This window comes from Lampetra fluviatilis, chromosome 44 (assembly GCF_964198595.1).
Source record: "Lampetra fluviatilis chromosome 44, kcLamFluv1.1, whole genome shotgun sequence".
Lineage (NCBI taxonomy): Eukaryota > Metazoa > Chordata > Hyperoartia > Petromyzontiformes > Petromyzontidae > Lampetra > Lampetra fluviatilis.
This window is the reverse complement of record NC_136318.1, coordinates 3,069,466-3,090,359: the sequence shown is the minus strand read 5'-3', so window position 1 is coordinate 3,090,359 and position 20,894 is coordinate 3,069,466. Positions and strand designations below refer to the sequence as shown.

General features: G+C 44.4%; 1 protein-coding gene across 1 annotated transcript; it reads left to right on the top strand.

The window, feature by feature from the left end:
* Positions 1-12,528: 12,528 nt before the first annotated feature.
* PRAF2 (PRA1 domain family member 2) lies at positions 12,529-20,754 on the top strand. The gene is made up of 3 exons (XM_078876443.1): positions 12,529-12,739; positions 15,979-16,196; positions 17,369-20,754. Exons 1-3 carry the CDS (start codon positions 12,561-12,563, stop codon positions 17,506-17,508), a joined length of 537 nt encoding a protein of 178 aa, XP_078732569.1. The 5' UTR covers positions 12,529-12,560; the 3' UTR covers positions 17,509-20,754.
* The last annotated feature ends 140 nt before the right edge of the window (positions 20,755-20,894 follow it).

Below are 20,894 nucleotides of genomic sequence, written 5' to 3'. Positions count from 1 at the left end.
CACAACATCAACAACAACATAATCATCATCATCTTGGTTCTTTCGGTAAAGTCACGTAGAAGGGAAATGATGAAATAATAAAAATAAAACAATAAAATAATTCTCACGACGTTTCGGCCACAACGCAAGCAGCCGTCCTCAGGTGAAGAACAGGTCAGACGCTGTCTCCCTGACAGACCTGGTCTGACCTGTTCTTCACCTGAGGACGGCTGCTTGCGTTGTGGCTGAAACGTCGTGAGAATTATTTTATGATGTTTTATTATTTTTATTATTTTATTATTTCCCTTCTACGTGACTTTACCGAAAGAACCAAGAAGGTGAATCCCTGCAGTCACGAAAGAAGCTTTAAATCGAAATTTAACATAATCATCACTTAGACGATCTTCTTGGTTCTTTCGGTAAAGTCACGTAGAAGGGAAATAATAAAGTAATAAAAATAAAACATAATAAAATACAATTCTCACGACGTTTCGGCCACAACGCAAGCTGCTTGATTCTATCTAGCAAGCTGCTTGCGTTGTGGCCTTGCTTGCGTTGTGGCCGAAACGTCGTGAGAATTGTATTTTATTATGTTAAATTTTTTATTATTTTATTATTTCCCTTGTACGTGACTTTACCGAAAGAACCAAGACGATGAATCCCTGCTGTCACGAAAGCTTTAAATCGAAAGCCACCTAGACGATATCAACACCCGCACTGTTCATATCATCTCAGCCACCACCACCTTCACGACAGTTTCAGCCAATTCACGGCATCTCTACACACCACAGCCCCATCTCTCCACACCACCATCTCTTCACGATCTCTTCATCATCATTATCGTCCCTTCAGCATCTCTACATCGTCTGTTTCCATACTTTCATCATCTCTTCATCATCGCTTTAGCCTCTCTCATCTCTTCAATATCTATACTCGCCATTTCTTCTTGATCATCTCTTCACCTTAAAGCTTTCGTGACTGCAGGGATTCATCTTCTTGGTTCTTTCGGTAAAGTCACGTAGAAGGGAAGTAATAAAATAATAAAAATAAAACATAATACAATTATTATATTATCTTTAAAAGTTTTATTTTTATTATTTTATTATTAAAAGAAAACATAATAAAATTATTATATTATTTTATTGTGTTTAATTTTTATTATTTTATTACTTCCCTTCTACGTGACTTTACCGAAAGAACCAAGAAGATGAATCTCTTCACCATCTGCAGTTGTCATCTATTCACCATCTCTTCTTCATGTTTCACCATCTCGTAACTTTAACATCTCATCATCATTTCTTCATCTCTTCATGATCTCTTCACCGTTACTTCTTCACCAGCAAATTGCCAACAGCACCTTGGATGAAAATTATTCATTCATTCTGAAAAGCTGCTAACCTGTGATTTACTTTAGAACCATGCACAGCCCACGTGTCCATGAGGGCCTCCCCATGCCATGCAGATCATGGGAGTGATCTGACCATACTCCACGCTGGTTCTTTCGGTAAAGTCACGCAGAAGGGAAACAATAAAATAAAAAAATACAAAACAATAAAATTATGACGACATTTCGATTGCAACACAAGCAATCATCATCAGGTGTGAAAACCACAGCAAGAATTAAAAAAAAAAGTGGCGGTTTTTTCTTGCTGTGGTTTTCATACCTGATGATGATGATTGCTTGCGTTGCAATCGAAACGTCGTGATAATTTTATTGTTTTATATTTTATTATTTTATTTATATTCTCAGGTTTTTTCGGTAAAGTCACGTAGGTAAAAACATTAAAATTAATGAAAGTAAAATAAAACAAAACAAAAATAAAATTCACGACGTTTCGGAGGCAACACAAGTCTCCGTCATCAGGTGGGACCGTCACAGCCGAATTAGCTGCATCAAGTGAAGCAATGATTCAAGATGTAATCCCTTATAAGCAAGTTGAAGGGAGGTGGAGAGGGGGGGGGAGAGCTTATCAGGCTGTGGTAGCCAATGAATGGAAACGTATCGGGAGGGAGGAGGAGCGGTGATCAAAGACTGCACGCAGTGCTCAACACAATGAATGGAGACGCGCCGGGACGGAGGGCGAGCGGTGATCAAAGACATATTATTTTATTGTTTCCCTTCTACGTGACTTTACCGAAAGAACCAAGCATATGAATCCCTGCAGTCACGAACCCGTAGCTGGTTGCGCATGGGTTGGTCACCCATCCAGGCAATAGCCAGGATCAAACCTGCTAAGCCTCTGAAATATGAGTGGGCAACATTCTGGATGATTTTTTTTTCTCAAAGGCTACATTACAAATAAATACACGAACACAGATTGCACAGTCTCGTTCCTGGTTGACTTGGCTGGCACATTGTGCTACTGAATGACAGTATTTTTGAACTTGTAATATTTTAATTCTTTTTCAATAATTGTAATACTTTTATCTTTTGATTAAATGACTTCGTTCTTTTCATTACATTTTTCGTATAAGTTTTTTTCATGTTTGTTATGGTTGTCACATTTTTACGATGCGGCCGAGCCTTGCAGCCTCCTACCATCGCCTCCAAACTTACACGCAACATACACGCACATATTTATACCCGTGCATACACAGACTTACACACTTTTAATACATTTCACAGGACCGACTATACATTACAGCGTTCCCTTTCATGAATTCCGTTTAAATAAAAAACAATTATACAGCACTGCTGGTCTCTGGTTTACGACGGTACGATTTTCAACGATCCACATTTACGACGTTTGTATGACGTCACCACGGGTCGATTTACGACACTGAAACTTGATTTACGCCGCCGACAATCCAGCAGTCTCGTTCTGCTGTAACGTTGCAGTAACAGCCGTGCGGTAACTACAATCTATCACTTTATATCGTGTCACTGTTTTATGGTCGTGTTGCCACCCGGTCCACTTTGGGTTGCCAACTTTGGCCTAAGCTACTTCAAAAGATTTTTGTCAAATTATTTATTTTGTGAAAACCTCCCATAATTAAGATATATTGGATTTTAAATTTTGATTTAAAGCTTTCGTGACTGCAGGGATTCATATTCTTGGTTCTTTCGGTAAAGTCACGTAGAAGGGAAATAATAAAAATATGTCTTGCTGTGGATTTCACACCTGATGATGATTGCTTGTGTTGCAGTCGAAACGTCGTGATAATTTTTATTGTTTTATATTGGTATGATTGTATTATTTCCCTTCTACGTGACTTTACCGAAAGAACCAAGAATATATATTGGATTGTTTTGCAATCGCCACCAGGAGATCATAAAAAAAAAAATCCGGGAGATTCCTGGAAAATCCGGAATGGTTGGCAACTCGAGTTCCACTATAAACCAAACCGGGTCACGTGGTCTCAACAATCAACCCGGGTCCGTTACCAAACTGGTCGCCGCTCTCAGGGCAAAACAATTCCCTCCGCCCAACACACGCAAGCAAGGAGATGCGCGTTAAATTAATTAAAAATAAATTAGATGAAATGACAAGTGACACATTATATGTGAAATTAAATACAGGCGAGGTAAATACAATTTGATTTGAAGCTTTCGTGAATGCAGGACTTACTCTTTGGTTCTTTCGGTAAAGTCACGTAGAAAAAGAATAAATGTATTAATATTATTTAATATTAATCAAATATATGTATTTTAAATTTAATTGATATTTAATATTTAATTGATATTAAATAATACGATTGAATATTAATTAAATAATAAATAATATTTTTCTTGGTTCTTTCGGTAAAGTCACGTAGAAGGGAAATAGTTTTATTTTTTTTATCATTTAATTATTTCCCTTCTACGTGACTTTACCGAAAGAACTAAGAATATGAATCCTTGCAGTCACGAAAGCTTTACATCGAAAAATAATATGTATTTAATATTTAATTAATATAAAATAATATAAATCCATGTATTTTTTAATTACAGAATTTGTATTTATTTAATATTTATTGAATATAACATTTATATTCTTTAATTTATTTTCTTTCTACGTGACTTCACCGAAAGACCGAAAGAGTAAATACAATTATTATAAACTGTTCCAAAGCCTGGATTTCCTTAAGTCCCCCCCCGCCTCCCGCTCTCAACTGCCGAATGGACACGCCCACCCGCCTGGCTCCGCCCACTCGCCTGGCTCCGCCCACCGTCAATACTACGTCACAAGTTGTCATAGACCTGTAGTGACGTCACACACCTCGAGGCCGTGTCGTGTGGTCGACGCTCCACGTTTAAAGCTCCTGACAAACATCGCTAAGTTCTAGCTCCAGGATATCCACTTACTACAGCTGCTTCGCCATGGAGTTCAAGTTCTTCAAACTGCTGCTGCTGCTTCTTGCGGGGTTCCAGCTTTCGGCTGCAAAGCCAGTAAAGTCCAAAAACAGCATCAGTGCGCCCGAGGGTAAGAGATCCAGGAGTGATAAATATCGATCCATATGAGTTCCACCAGGGATCCACTGGGCTCCACTAGGGCTCTACACGTGCGTTGGTGATGATATTAGTGGCATTCATCTTCTTGGTTCTTTCGGTAAAGTCACGTAGAAGGGAAATAATAAAAAAATAAAAATATAAGAATAAAAATATTATTTTATTATTTCCCTTATACGTGACTTTACCGAAAGAACCAAGAAGATGAATCCCTGCAGTCACGAAAGCTTTAAATCGAAAATTAGTGGCATTGTTGGTGGTTGTGGGCAGCAGTGGCACAGTGGTTAGCGCGCTGCGATACGAACCCAGCGACCCGAGTTCGATTGCTACTCACGGCCAACACCGGTGATGATTATCCGAACCGTTCGTGGTCATTCCCGAAGTCGACTCAACCTCACGTGTTTACTGGACCTGGTGTGTGGTGTGCAAACATCGCCACTGGGGAGACAAAGGTGGTCGAGCATGGTGCTGACCACCCATCCCCTCGTGTACCGTGTTGGGCGTCATAGTTGCTTGCTTACAGCACTTGCCTCAACAATTTGTTGAGACTTTCTGAGGGGTCTTTGTCTTTGTTCTTTGTTGGTGGATGTTGTGATGCAGGAGATGGTGTTGATGGCAATGCTCTTTGGTTGCCTTGTAGTCCTCGTAGTTGGCTTGTGGCGATTGGGATGGTGTTGATGCCGTGGTGGTTGTTTCAATGATGGGTTTTGTTGGTGGTAGTGTTTGTGATGCGATAGTAGCAATGTTGATGCTGGTAAATACGGACGTAAATTGAGGTCCTTCAAATTGGTAAAACAAAAGCCTGTTTGACAAAGTTTCCAAGTCACATGTGCATCTCCTGAACCTAAAAATGATGAGAATCAGAATATTCTAGATTTCTGGATGAATCCAATGAGCTACTTTTCACAGATCTCCAGTTTGTGGGAGGTCAGAACGTTCCAACAACAAACAATACAAACACACGATAGGAGTGCAGAGTATAGGATAGATAACAATTCACTTAGAAATATATACAAATACAATATTTTGATTTAAAGCTTTCGTGACTGCAGGGATTCATATTCTTGGTTCTGTCGGTAAAGTCACGTAGAAGGGAAACAATAAAATGTGTTTTTTTTTATAAAGCAATAAAATTCTCACGACGTTGCGATTGCAACACAAGCAATCATCATCAGGTGAGAAAATCACAGCAAGAAATGTTCTTGATGTGGATTTCACACCTGATGATGATTGAGTAATCAAGACATCTATCATTGTAAAGCATTTTTACACGAAGTTTACAGTAATTACATGTATAAAATCATACAAAAAACAAGAAACACAATAAATAAATGGAATAAATGAAATAAATGAACATTGAACTTCACTTTACCTGTAGTAAGGAGAGTTGATGGCTTGAGTGGAAGGTGGTGAGGAGGAGGAGGAGGAGGTAAAACCTTTGTCTGGGCAAGCGTCATGCACGCTGTCCATACGCGTCTCAGCCGTACAGGTCCTTTCAAGTCGCGATTGCCCCGTTCGACCTCCGAATTTCGTTCGGTTTCTGGGGAAAAAATGTTCGGAAATATCGTTCGAACACCGATTTGTTCGAGTTCTGGTGCGTTCGATCTCTGAGGTTCTACTGTATTCTGAGGCTCTCATCCATGCCTTCATTACTTCTCTCTGTTGGACTACATTTCAACCCGCTCTCCTACGGTTTTCCCTGCTTGGCTCATTTCAAGGTTAAAAACGGTCCCGAAAATCTTCAGCGAGGCTCTTCGGCCGTACTCCGAGAGCCTTTTGAGCGCAGATGCTTCGGTGAAAGGTTTGGTGTCATACACATAGGGATGGGTATTTGATGATTTTAGCCTCCGTGACACGTTGGTTCTGTTGGTCGGTCGTTCAGGAGTGGAGCCGGCGATGGGAATGTCTGGCTGGATCCAGCGGATGCGCGGCGCAAAAACGACGACAACTCCCCCTCCGACCAGCACGACTGCCATCCCTAAAGCACCCGACGTAGCCCGCAAATCTTCAGGTAATAATCTCATGATTATTTCCCCTCTCGCCTTAACTCCAAGCCCTGTGTAATGCTAAACATCGTTCTAACTGTAAAGCATCACTTTGTCACTAGCGATTCAAAGAGAATAGGCTTCACCCTTTCCTGCAATAATATAGGAAGTGTTCAGATTTTCCCAACACCAAATACACACCCATTGCATGGCATCAAGTCTGCATTAACCACATGATTGTGGTAAAACATGCAAACGAACATGCTTCGACAAACACATTCCTGCGGAGGGAGCTGGTAGGAACGTTGGGTTGCTCGGTCAATGGCCAGGGTCAACTGCGGCGTGGTGTATTCTGCAAATATGGCCGACTGTGAGGGCGGGCACAAGCCGGCGTGAGTAGGTTAAACGTTGAGTTTTATAAGGGCACCACGGGGTGACCAGCCCCTCCCCACCCAGCCCCACCCCTCCCACCCAGCCCCTCCCTGCACGACGGACGCAATAATCCCCTGTGGGCTGGTGAAATCAGTGGGTTCCTACCAGTATGAATGTATTCTCTTGATTTGAAGTTTTCGTGACTGCAGGAATCTTTGGTTCTTTCGGTAAAGTCACGTAGGTAGAAATAAAATAAAGTTAAACAAATCACGACGTTTCGATCGCAACACAAGCGGTCGTTATCAGGCAAAGGAGTCAGCCTCTAAAGGCAAATTGTTTATAAGGTTTGGAGATGGGTGTAGCCCAAGTGTATCAACAGCACCAGGAGCATGGGCGGTGCACGAGTGCCAATGCAGCAATAATGCCAATGCAGCAACAATGCCAATGCAGCAACAATGCCAATGCAGTAACAATGCCAATGTAGCGGCAATGCCAATGCAGCAATAATGCCAAACGCTGGGGATGCGGGGTGAAGTTAACTCGGATAAATAGATTAGTATCCGGCAGATATGCCTTTAGAGGCTGACTCCTTTGCCTGATGACAACCGCTTGTGTTGCGATCGAAACGTCGTGATTTGTTTTATTTTGTTTCTAACTACGTGACTTTACCGAAACAACCAAAGAGTATGAATGTGTTATCCTTGAAACTAATTGGCCGACAACAGAGACAGCCTCTTGTATGGCCTTGTCTCACGAGTGTTAGACCGGAGAATGCCAAAAGGCGAACAACACGAAAGGAATGCAAATATTAAAGCATTAATAATTGAGGTTGAGCAGTTTTATTACTGTCCATAACCCTTACTAATTAGGAATGTGAGTCACCCCTGTTGATATTTTGCTGGAGATAACTTAATGAATATGTTTGTTCTCCCTTGTGTGTGGACGCAGTCTACAAGATGGTGATGTTGTCCGTCCTGAGTTCCATAGGGCTGATCGCCCTGTGTGCTGGTGCAAGGCTTCTATACTGGCGTTACATGAGGTGAGTGTGATGATGATGAGGGTAAAATGCTACAGGGTCTAGGGAGCACATGTTTCTTAAAATCGACCGCTCTTTGCCATTGTTTCCATGCAAACCGACTCCCTTCCATGTAAACCACTGCGCTTGTTCTTGGTAAAAACATAATAGTAGAATGTTTGGAGTCGAGGGTAAGCCCTTCATGTTAAAGTAACTTGAAGAAAAACGAAAAACAAACAGCTCTTGTAGCTACACAACTAATCAGCGTGTCCTCGGTAGTTTAGTGCGCGTTTTATTTGATGGTACGTTGAACTTCTGTAAAATCAGTATCACGTTTTGAAATGAATATTGCATCTAAAATCACATTCTTGCAAGGCAGCGTCACCCCATGTTCGACAATGGTTCATGGAAACATATCACACGACTACTGAACTCGCTTCGAGTGACCTCTTATGTACACCACGGGACAAAAATTCCCCATCCGCTTTTACAGAGTAACGTTCACCACGTGACTCTCACAGCTCGGATTTAACCGAAATCAATGCACTTCTCAGCTCAGTTTTTTTACGTGCGTTAAAAAAAATCTCAGCAGTGCCAGTTCACACGAACATATCTCGACACCAACCAGCCACCACCAAGCAGTAATGAATACATAATTAAAGAAGCTTCAAATGCACGCGAAGCTTTGTGCGACAATGTCTAGGTGTGTGTGTAGTAGGAGCTAGGACGGGGGTCCGCAAGCTGTGACTCCAGAGTAGCATGCGGCTCTTCAAGGGTTGCTTCGCAACGTTTTTTTTCATTTAAAATTATCTCGTATTCACCACAGTGCATCACGGCTGTTGAAATATTGAAAAGTTTTTTTTTACCGAATTTGAAAAAAAATGGTTCTTGTTATTTCGAACGCCAACCCCTGATGTAGGAAGATAAGAGCACGGTGCAGGAGTCTAGGAACCCATGATGAACACTGCACAATCGACGTGCACTGCATCCTAGCAGGGCAACCTTTCACATCTTCTTGGTTCTATCGGTAAAGTCACGTAGAAGGAAAATAATAAAATAATAAAAATAAAACATAATTAAATAATTCTCACGACGTTTCGGCCACAACGCAAGTAGCCGTCCTCAGGTGAAGAAACAGGTCTGTCGGAAAGACAGCGTCTGAATGCTGTCTTCTCGACAGACCTGTTTCTTCACCTGAGGACGGCTACTTGCGTTGTGGCCGAAACGTCGTGAGAATGATTTTATGATGTTTTATTTTTATTATTTTATTATTTTCCTTCTACGTGACTTACCGAAAGAACCAAGAAGATGAATCCCTGCAGTCACGAAAGCTTTAAATCGAAATTTAACCTTTCACATCTCAACAATTTTCTCCTGCTTCTCTTCTGCACTGTCTGTGGTAGCCTTCCTCCAGCACAGCCTGCAGATGACGGTGGCGAGGCCAATGTCATGAACGGTGACGAAGAAGACGCGCCACCATCACTCGGGAGCGACATCTCACGAGCCCTCAGGGCAATTTACCAATACGTAATGCCGCAGCCAAGGCCCGTGGATGGAGAGGAAGAAGTCGAAGGAGGAGGAGAAGAACACGTTGCACCAGGCGGGTGGTTCATGGAGACTCTCACTACCTTGATGCAAAGCCTGAAGCCTGAGCCAGGGTCCAGCGGCGGCACAGATGGCGGTGGTGATGACGACAACAATACGCACCACAAGGAGAAGAACGTGAAGTCAGGTGAGAGCAGTGTGTGTGTGTGCATCTACCAGTCATCTCGCACCTCCGATTAGCACGCTTGGCTATGTGTGGTACAAAGAAGTTCAACATAGCTACATCTCAGACAATCGATGGCACCTGGATCTCTGTTCCATGGACCAGATGACGCCAACACCATGTGAGACTAGGCTCTAAGGAAAGCTGTCTCAGGCGTGGACCAATCAACTTCAAGGACAGTGCATACATTATCAGAGTTATGTTTTTTGTTTGCATTATGACTGCAGGTATTGTGGTCTATGCAAACATGACTCCTTGTAAAAAGGTGTCAGTTTTGTTGCCAGATAGAAGGCTAAAAAAACAATTATCATATTTTTATTGGCAAATGAGGTTCCCATGGTGTAGATTTATGCCTGTTGTGGATAAAGACACCCACTGAAGTGGCTTCATAAGTACCAGTCCTGTCTGTGATATCTCCCCTGGGAACATGCTATATAACACAGGGTGTGACACAGGTTAGGATATCACGACAATGTACACTTGAAACTACGAAGTTGGTCGTGGCTGCAAATTCTTGTATTTTTCCTGCCACATTAGCTGCTCAGTTCCAAGGGGCCAATGCATGGCACTGTCAAGGATGTGTTCCGGCGTAGGCTCACTGCGAAATGCCAGGTGGCATCGTGGTTCTGCTCCGACACTGTGTGGCCCTGGGTGAAGTGGACACTCTCCCCTGCTCACTGCTAATTTAAACGTGATCTGTCTCCTTGCAGGCAAAAAGAAAGAAAAGTTCAAGAAATTCCTGGGAAATAAGCGAGCGCAAGCAAAGAAACTGCACAGCAAATTCAAGGCGACTTTCAAGAAGAAAATGCCAAAATTTAGATTTAGAAAGAAGCGTAAATAGTCGTGGACAGCAACTCCCTTCCCCGACAACCCCTCCCCGCTCCTCCTCTTCACTCCGAACATTTATGAATCCACGTGATCACATCTCTCGTCATATCGCATTGCCTGCTCCCTTCTTCAACCCCTTCACAAAGTTAATGATCCCTCGTTTAGCCAAAACAGATTGTTGGGGCAAGGTTTCAGACGCGATTCCCTGTTAAACGTTTCAGTTTGGATGTTCTAACATCCTAACACCTGTTTTGTTGCCAAGAAAAAAAGGGGAAAACATTCGCATACCTCAACCCACATACAGACGCATAACACAAAGATCCCCTGTATAGCCTTAACAGACTGTTCGGGCAAGTGCTGTTAGCGCCGGTCCACGACCACCTCTCCTGCTTGTCCCGCGCCCACTGGGCGTTTCTACTTGGTGGCCCACCGGGCATCGCTTGCACCGTGCGACTTCCGCGCCATCCGGCGAAACCGGTGGGCTGCTCCGTCACAAGCGTTCTGGTGGCTTCTTTTCCGGGCCACGTGGCTGGACATCGGGGCTTTGTGCGGTCCCAAGGATGGGAGGTCGAGCTCCTGCCGGGGGAGTCTTCACCATGTCAGCATGCCAGGCGCGGAGGGAAGCTTCGCGTTCGTGGCAAGTGAGCCGGGCCGAGGCTGCGGGTGCTTGTCGTGACTCCACTGCTGCACCTCATGGACATTGTGGACATTGTCGATGGTGTGGGGGACTCCATCGCCGTGGCCCCCTCTTCCCACGTGGCTCCAGCCCCTCGCCGCCCCCTTTGTCTTTCCAATACAATGTTGGCTGACGACCTTTCAACCCCCCAGCTTTCTGTCACCACCTATGACCAGGCCTATCCCAACCCCTCTTTATCAATAAATCTTTATCAATAAATCTTTATCAATAAATCTTTATCAATAAATCTTGCTTTGCTGCATAAAAACTACACCATGTATAATAACCCAATTTATTTTATTGTTATGCTACGTACAATTTTATAATTGCTGTAAAGTGCCTTGTTAAAGGCACTATGTAGATCTCATTAAGATAAGATACACACTTGCACAAACACACATAACACCACAAATGCTGATATACATGTAACATAACACGGAGAGATGGAATCACAGTTGTACAACTATTTGAAATTGATTTACAAAGTCTTGGTGCGTCTGTTGAACAATGCAATGTTCACATATACATGATGCTGCAGCTTCACACGTGATCACTCCTGCGAATGATTTGTTACTGGTAGAAACCTCCTGGTTACAACAGCCCACAGGGGATTATTGTGTCCGTCCGTCCGTCGTGCATCCAAAAATGGGAAGGGGTGGGGCTGGGTGGAGAGGGGAGGGTGGGGAGGGGCTGGGAGAGGCTGGGTGGGGGGTGGGAGGGGTGGGGCTGGGTGGGGAGGGGCTGGTCACCCCGTGGTGCCCTTATAAAACTCAACGTTTAACCTACTCACGCCGGCTTGTGCCCGCCCTCACAGTCGGCCATATTTGCGGAATACACCACGCCGCCGTTGACCCTGGCCATTGACCGAGCAACCCAACGTTCCTACCAGCTCCCTCCGCAGGAATGTGTTTAATTTTGGATGCTAACCTAAGACACAATGTACACGAGGTGGTGTTTTTTGTGTGTGCGGGGAGCGGTGGGGCAGCGGTTGGCGCTACGCTGCGCTACAAACCCGGCGACCCGAGTTCGATTCCCGCTCACGGACACCAACACCACCAGAATTGTTATAACACTAATTGTTATAACATCACTCCTACAACATCAGAGTGCAGCGCCACATTAAATACGCACTACAATGACAATAGTTTAAAGCGATTTGAAGCATGTTTTATTTTCAAAATGGAAATATGTTTTTTGAGGGGGGGTTTGGCAGAGCTTTGTGACGTCATTTTTGAGGGGGGGGGGGTCTGACTTTTTGTGACGCCGTGTGACGAGGGGGGGGGGGTCAAAAATCGGCCAAAATCGCGTGACGTCATTTATGGACGGCCCCCAACCCCCACGTCACGTGCCATACAAATCCCAGCCTTCATAGCTACTGCTCGCGAACAGCACTTGCCCCGACACTCTGTGTAAGGCTACACCGGTGGGGCAGGGCATCTTTGTCTTTTTTTTGTATTGAAACGCAAGAACCGCGAGATCACGTGACCATAACCTCCTCCTCACCCATCATGGCGGACGTGCGCTTCCCGCCGTTCCGAGCAGCGGACGATTTCGTCCTCGGCGTAGCGCGATTCGGGGCGCCGGACATGAACGACCCGGCGAGGTGGAACAACAGGATCATCAACAACCTGCTGTACTACCAGAGCAACTACGCCGCCTCCATCGTGGCCGTCATGCTGCTCGTCGGGTGAGTCCGGCGCGGCCTAGGCCTACCGTTTACGGGGTGGCGCAGCCTCGGTCTTGCCTGGAGGGGTTGCGCCGGGGATGAGGCGGGTGGCGCCGGGGATGAGGCGGGCCGCGACCCGCCACCCGAGTCGGTGTTGTTTAACGATGATTGTTAAATAATTACGGGCGTTTGACTTGTCAAGGTTTTTATTGTTATTTTGCTCGCGATAAAGCATCGTACGGTGAACTTGCGTGGGTTTATTAACGGCTGCGTTTTGAGTGAATCGATGGGTGTGGCTGTAGTGACGCGGTCAGATTTGCAATAACGACAATAGCCATTCACCCTCAAATTTACACGTTGTTATTTGTTGAGTGCCTACATACTGAAAAGTATCTAAAGCTGCATTCACGTCGGCTTGTTTTCTCGAGTGTGACACGGAATTTTACACGCGAGTGTACGTTGAACAATGCGTTGAATAATCACGACTTTTAAGAATGTCTTGCAGAGTTGAAACCCTGTCGATTTAATGCCCGATAGACCATTGCCGTAGACGCTTAGAGGCCCCCATGATCCGATAGTAGCTGCCAGTTTGGTTTTTAAGAGACCCCAGTAACAATGGGAAGTAAATCAGCTCTCTTGCGTCATAATCCCATGAGATACCGATCCATCCGTTTATTTGTATAATAAAATATCCCAATGTAGACCAATTTGATTGTTAAGTCTGTTTCTATTTCTTCAGAGACCGCGTCTGTAAATTCGTCATTGTATAAAGATCCCATCAGAGACTGGTCTGTCTCCGAGTCGGGTTGTCTAAAGTCTCACCAGACAGACCATTCTGCCTATTTGTTTTATGAAGACCTTCCCCTAAATGTAAGAACAATAGAAAACAAAGACCCTTTTATTTTTAATTGCCGCTATTTTACAGTTTGAGAGGCAATAATAGACCAGTTGTGCAGTAACTCTGACATTAAGCGGTTCTGCAAGCACTTAATCTCAACAATGTATTGAATGTTGAAGCGGCATGAGTTAAATGAGATGCTGTTACTTCAAATTAAATACACCGACCTTTATTTAATCGGATGAACGCACATGGAGATCAATTTTCTTTTTTGCAAGAGCGACTTTCTTTTGTGGAACAAAGTCAATAATCAGGCAATACACCTTCACCAGAGTACGCCAAAAGGCGCCTTTTGGCGTCCTCTGGTCTAACACAATTTGAGACTAAGCTCAAAAGAAAGCTGTCTCTGGTGTGGACCAATCAGTTTCAAAGACAATGCATATATTATCAGTGTTTTTTGTTTGCATTCTGAACACAATTATTGTGGTTAATGCAGACATTCCTTGTAAAAGGTTTCAGTTTGGCATTTTAACATCATTTATTGGCTATGTAGATGTATATACTGTCTATATATAGATACTGTATGCGTTTAGCAATTTAGTCGAGAATGATGTGGAAATATGGGATTTCGGATACTATATAGGATATCGCCTACTGACACAGATGATGTCACGTGTTCCTTTGCAACAAGCGTGGTGTAGTTTGTCAGTGCAGATATTACAGAGGAGCTCCGGTAATTGAATTATCGATCTTTTGGAATTGTGTCCATTAGGGAGGATGTAAACTATGAGGTGAATTTTTTTAAACAATTATTCACTCTTAATCTTGTTTCTTATTTTAATGCCTGCGATACATACCCTAAATGTATTCAATGTAAATTCATTCCTTAAACACTGATCATAATCTGTATGTGCCAACAATAAGTATTGTAATGTGTAAGGAGGCTATGTATAATCTTTTTAAGGCTGTATTTGGTTCTCTGTATTGAGTGGACATTTATCAGTCTGTGCGTATTTTTAGCACTGGCCATTAACAGCTGCTCTCATCCAAATCCTTGTAGAATTGAACAATTTAGACGAACAGTTGTCAGGCGGGCAGAGTACTCTCAGTTAAGCCAGAGTGTTAATCATAGCTCGTTTTTTTTAATCATCCGGACAGGTGGTGCTGTGGTCATAGCGTTTCATTCGCAATCGGAGAAGTCACGAGTTCAACTGGTGGTCGGAGGATCAACTCAACCTTTCATTCATCTCGAGACAATAAAACGAGTAGTTTTTTTGTAGAAAGTCAACATTTATTACTCTTTTGTTCTTTCGGTAAAGTCAGGTAGGTATAAAAGAAAAGAAAAATAAGTCGCGATGTTTCGGGCGCAACACAAGCATCCGTCATCAGGTGGGAAAACACAGAGCTGGACGCTTGTGTTGCGCCCGAAACGTCGGGATTTATTTTATTTTCTACCCTGCGTGACTTTACCGAAAGAACCAAAGAGTATGGGTTCCTGCAGTCACGAATGCTTCAAATCAAGATTCAACATTTATTATTTCCAGAAAGATTGCCCCCCCCCCTCCGCCTACAAAATAATGGAATTTTCACTTCTGTCTCGGCCGCCACCAACAGAGATGACCGGCGTCCCTCCTCTTGAGTGCCCTCAAACTTAAAGCCCTTCCACCAGCAGTGGTGTGAGCAATTGCAGGGTTGCACCTTTACCATCTTTTAAATACAAAGAACACTGACAATCGCCTCTGGACGAATACAGTTCAATCAGCCCTCTGCTTTGGATGAATAATAAATAAATACAATACTAGCTCTGTTTTTTTAATTAATGCTACCCCTATCCCCTCCCTTTGATGCTGCTAATCCTGCATAATGCACGGGCATAATATGACTTTGAAAACCCCCCGCCCACCTCCTATGCATTTCACAAGTAGCACTTATCACATTCCTGCATTTCCCATAAATATGTTAAATTCCTCTTGATATGCAAATTATTTTGTCAAGGCGCACTTCCCCCCTTCCAACCCAGCTTAAATATACGCTCCAAGCGTGGTGGTGTTTCATTCATACGCTGTCTTCCCGACAGACCTGGTCTTCACCTGAGGACGGCTGCTTGCGTTGTGGCCGAAACGTCGTGAGAATTATTTTATTATGTTCTTAGGTTTGTTTGTTTTTTCGGTAAAGTCACGTAGGTAAAACATTAAAATTAATAAAATAAAAATCGTGATTTTAATTTTATTTCGTGATTTTTATTTTATTTAACTTTCATTAAATTTAATGTTTTACCTACGTGACTTTACCGAAAAAAAAACCTAAGAATATTTTATTATGTTTTATTTTTATTATTTTATTACTTTCCTTCTACGTGACTTTACCGAAAGAACCAAGAAGATACCAGCTCTGTGTTTTGTTTTTCCTGCCGGGCACGCAGGTACATACGTCCCCTAGAGATGATGATCGGCGGGGCGGTGGTGGCCATCGTCTTCCTGGCCTTTGTCCTGGCCTCGGAGAACCGCACCACCGTACGCCGCTTCAAGCGCAACCGACCGGGCTTGGCGGTGTGTGCGGTGCTCGTGGCCAGCGGCATGATGCTGCACCTGCTTGGAGGAATCCTGGTCTTTGTCTTCGGCATCACCTTCCCGCTACTCTGTGAGCACCATAACTCGCATAGCGAAAGAACGGCACTAATCAATCCCCGTAAAGCAGTCGGGTTTATTGATAAACCAGCGTTCGCCGACTCACTCGGTCTGTCACTCTGCTAATTGATTCCTTCACCCATGATGAGGTCTACCAGACTGACTGTTTCGTCTCACCCACACTGTATTCGATCACCGCACTGCAGATCACAAAAACCCACTCGCCCACTCGCTTGCTCAAACACTCACTGGCTCACGAACCCACACACTCACCACTCTGCAGGTCACAGCACTCTTCTCTGATTTTTCCTAGCACTGTTCTGCTTTAGAATTCCTCCCCATAACCTATTTCTTCACTAATTTACCTACCTACTCACTTTCTTATCCTGCTGTCTACCAGCAAACAAACCTACAGCACTTATCCACCGACCTAGCTGAAGTGTTTCAGGAGTGAAATTTGAGGAGGAGCTAGCTACTACTATTTATGCTTTTGTTTACATTTGTGTCTGAGCGGTTCAATAAGGGAAACTGCCATGCCTTGAAGACTGTGTTTGTGGTTAGCGCGCTGCGAACCCAACGACCCGAGTTCGATCCCCACTCACGGCCACCAACACCAGTGATAATTATCTGAACCAATACTCGGCCTCCCCTAGGCTTACTCACCTGAAATCATTACCTGGTGCGATGTGGTGCTGGCCACCCACCCCCTCGTGTGCAGTGTTGGCCTTTGTAGGTGCTCGCGAACAGCTCTTGACCCAACAGTCTGTTGACGCTATACGGGGAATATTTGTACTCGTGGCAAAGTGGTTGGAGACCTGAGTTTGATTCCCAGCTAACATCATTAAGTGATATGGGAACAGGCTCTGGGCTCTCCCTAGGTTGACCCAGCCTTAAATAAGTACCTGGTCCGTTAGGGAGACCAAGGCATCTGGGTGTGGTGTTGGCCACCTCTATCCCCCCCCCCCTCGTTCGTGCACCTTGCTGACCTTAATACTAACAGCGCTTGGCCCTGCATTCTGTCTTAGGCTATATGTGCGATGTCTTGTTATATTATCCATGTGCATATGTGATAACAGTACTAGTCCCTACAATTTGTTTAGGGCTGCATTGGGGGAATTAATCTGTGAGTGCGCGTGCCTACTACTCGCCCCGTGCTGCTCCGTGTGTACCCTTCCCCCCCCCCAGTGGTGCTGATCCACGCGTCGCTGCGTCTGCGCAATCTCAAGAACAAGCTCAGCAACAAGATGGAGAACATCGGCCTGAAGCGCACGCCCATGGGGCTCTTGCTGGAGGCGCTGGGCCAGGAGTCGGAGGCCGGCTCCTAGGCCCCGGGGCGGTGCAGGCGTGTCGCGGAGACGGCCATCGGCGTGGAAGCGTAGCAGTCGCAGAGGCAAACCGCCCCCTCCCACCCCCCTCAGCACCCCGTACGGACCCTGGCTGCTCCCCCCCCCCCCCCTCCCCGAGGGGATCTATGACCCCTCATTCACCACAGCTCTAGACCATCTCTAAGTGGGTTGGAGGAAGGGGCAACCCAAAACTAATAATGTGTGTAAGGAAAGAGATGTCTAACGATGCGTCCTGGTTTGCCCATTAAAAACGGTTATTGCGTTCTCTTAACATGTAGGTTTTCGCAGCCGATATTATTAATAATTAATGTTTGGGTTTGCCCAAGTAATGATGTTGCCAAGTTTTTTGCCATGAAACCCTCCACCACCCAACACGACTAATTAAATTGTCATGTATTACAAGCGTCTAACGCGCTCATTATTTTTGCTCACCGGTAACAGCTACATTTTCTCCGTAATTGTTCAATTAGTACCAAGTTGCAGGAAGTGAATGTGCATTGTCCTGTGAATGTGGATATGTCACCACTGGCTAACATCTGTGAACAGAGATGACCACCGACCATTGCTTCAGCAGAGAGACTTTGGCCTTTTGCTTGATTAGGCTTATTGAGTAAACTGGTGCTGGATAGCATCTTACCACCGAGTTACTACTGGGTCAATGGTCCAGTTCCCCCTGCTGGTCCAAGTGTTATCATGTGAAACAAAGCTGTAAGGAACAGACTTAAAACACCTTTTGAAGTCATTTAAAAAGCCAGGCCACGTTGCCAGTATAACCACCCCTCCTCTCCCCCTTATTATAACATTGCCTTCAACTAAAAACGATGATTAACCCTCTCTTTGTAACTCTTCCACCCGGTCTCCATTGAAATGTGTTTTTGGGGGCACCCCTTGGTTAAAGATAGGAATATAGATTCAACAATACGTTGTCATGAATAAGAGACCAACTTTCTCTGGGTACTATCGTACAGGGAGTCCCCGATATGCGCCGTCTCGATATACGTTGTCTCGCACTCGCATCGCTGGCTTTTTCAGGAACGCAACGTTTCCCCGCATGTACATCGTTTTTGACTCCGTTCGAGCAGAGTCCAAAACATTGTGCGTGGGGGGTGCGTGGCGGTCCGTGCTTACGCTGCGTAACGAGCCCCGGTGATCCGACATCGATTCCCGCTCACCGACAACACAGTGACGATTTTTGTTTTCGATGATAATTTTCGACTCGGCGAAGCTGAACTTGGCTTTGTGTGTGTGTGTGGGGGGGGGGTCGTAGATGTACTGCACAAGGCGCGCATGCTCCGCCATCTCAGTCCCACCGCGTTCTCCCGCGTGCGTAGCTACGAGTGCTCATTGTAATCGGCGCGGATGTTTATCGCAAAATATCGTCGCAACCCTTCAACTCGTCCACTCTTCGAGGTCAAGATCATGAATATTATTAACGTCTTTTTAAACATACCGTTTAAGACTCTGTGCTTTCTTTTTTTTTAAAACACAAGCGGTTTTATGTTTTGAGTCATTGCTTTAAAAATGTCACGAATACGTTTTGTATTAAAAAAGGGAAAACGTTTATAGTGTTACACAGGGCTGCTTCGAAACACTCCTAAAAATGGTTTTCAATTTAGTGGTTGAGAAGTTGAAACGCTGTTTACTGTTTCACGGCTCTTGAATTCAGAATTGGTTATAAATGTGTACATTATGTGTTGTATATTAGAGGTACTGTACAGTACATGTACAGTACCTTTGTTTCTATACATGTAAAGTACGTATTTTGGATGCTCGGTATGAAACGCAATATTTCCATAAGCTCGGTCCCAATCCATTGTTTCTTATGGGAGAAATTGCCCCACTTTGCGTCGCATTGCCAATGTTTATGCTGTTAAGGCCCCTACCCCCCACCATTAACATGCATTCCTATGGGTGGGGGAGAAGTCCCCCGTTATGCATTGTTTCGTTATAAGTCGCAACTTTCCGGTCCCAAACCCCGACGTATATCAGGGACCCTCTGTACCCACTCCGCACTCATGTTTCAGTAAGCGGGCACGTGTAGGGCCAAGCACGGGGCATGTCCAGTTCTGCCTGGTGTGCCGTGTGAATTGTCTCGAACTCTTTTAGGGCCTTTGGTGTCGTCCATAAATGACGTCACGCACCTCGGGGGGGGGCGGGGGGGTCAGACATTTGTGACGATGTGTGACGAAGGGGGGGTTAAGAAATGTGACGTCATATCAAAATGCGCAACTTTAAATATAGACAACACGTTCTACTTAATTAAATAGACTTTTTAATAAATGTTTTCTCCTTCATCAGAGTGCAGCGGCACATTAAATACGCACTACAATGACAATAGTTTCAAGCGATTTGAAGCATGTCTTTTTTTTTGGGGGGGGGGGGGGGTCAAAATCGCGTGACGTCATTTATGGACGGCCCCTTACAATCGCAGGCGTTTGGTGTCGAGCATAAACGTGCGTGTGAAAACCATGAAGCAGCTTTCTGTTCAGTCTTTCTTCCCACTCTGTGCATGTATAAATAATATACGACAGCCCGAGTGCGCATTGCATTTATTTATTGGCCAATGGCTTGGTTGTGTTCAACGCCACGAGTGAGGATTTTCCCGTTACAATTATTAAGAGTATGAATCTATATGAACAGATTATAACTGTTCTGTGCTTAATGTTAGTACGTGTTAATGCCCACCGATGTTATCGTGGGACTAGTTAAGAAGTTGATGGGTATCCCTGCCTCTTACGCTCTGCCATTAAATTAATAATGCCACATTTTGGGCACATTATTTTGCTGGGGAATTCCTGGGAAACGTGCATGCGAGCGGTTTTACGCATCGAACCGCAGATGTTTTGACATTTTTGTCGTTCTAAAGCATTACAATGTTGTGGCTCGGTAATTGGCACGTTGCAACTTAAAATTCCTGGTTTGGGGGGGTGTTGATTTCACTCATCGCTTTGGGTTGATAAAAATAAGTTCCACTGGTTTTTACAACGGTTATGTCCTTAGGTAAATGTAATGCCAGCTGCTGCATTAGGATGGTCAGGACAGATATAAAGCTGCCCCAGCATGGGAAAACTGAATCTATATTAACAGATGGTCCAACTCGTATTAAGACTGTTTCTGTGCTTAATATTAGTATGTGTTAATGCCCACCGATGTTATTGTGGGACTAGTTAAGAAGTTGATGGGTATCCCTGCCTCTTACGCTCTGCCATTAAATTAATAATGCCACATTTTGGGCACGCGTGTCATATATGCACAAACTGTTGCACGGAAGCCAGCTTGTTACTGCTTTGCGCGTCCTACACATGCCTGCTTACTCTTGCAAGGATTGCCAGAGGTAACTCGAAGGGCAGCAGTGGCAAAGACAA

Bases quoted from the DNA above. Each gene is read 5' to 3' on its own strand.
- PRAF2 (XM_078876443.1), top strand. From the start codon at position 12,561: ATGGCGGACGTGCGCTTCCCGCCGTTCCGAGCAGCGGACGATTTCGTC. The intron at 12,740-15,978 runs GTGAGTCCGGCG...CCGGGCACGCAG, and splicing joins GCCGTCATGCTGCTCGTCGG to GTACATACGTCCCCTAGAGA. The intron at 16,197-17,368 runs GTGAGCACCATA...CCCCCCCCCCAG, and splicing joins CATCACCTTCCCGCTACTCT to TGGTGCTGATCCACGCGTCG.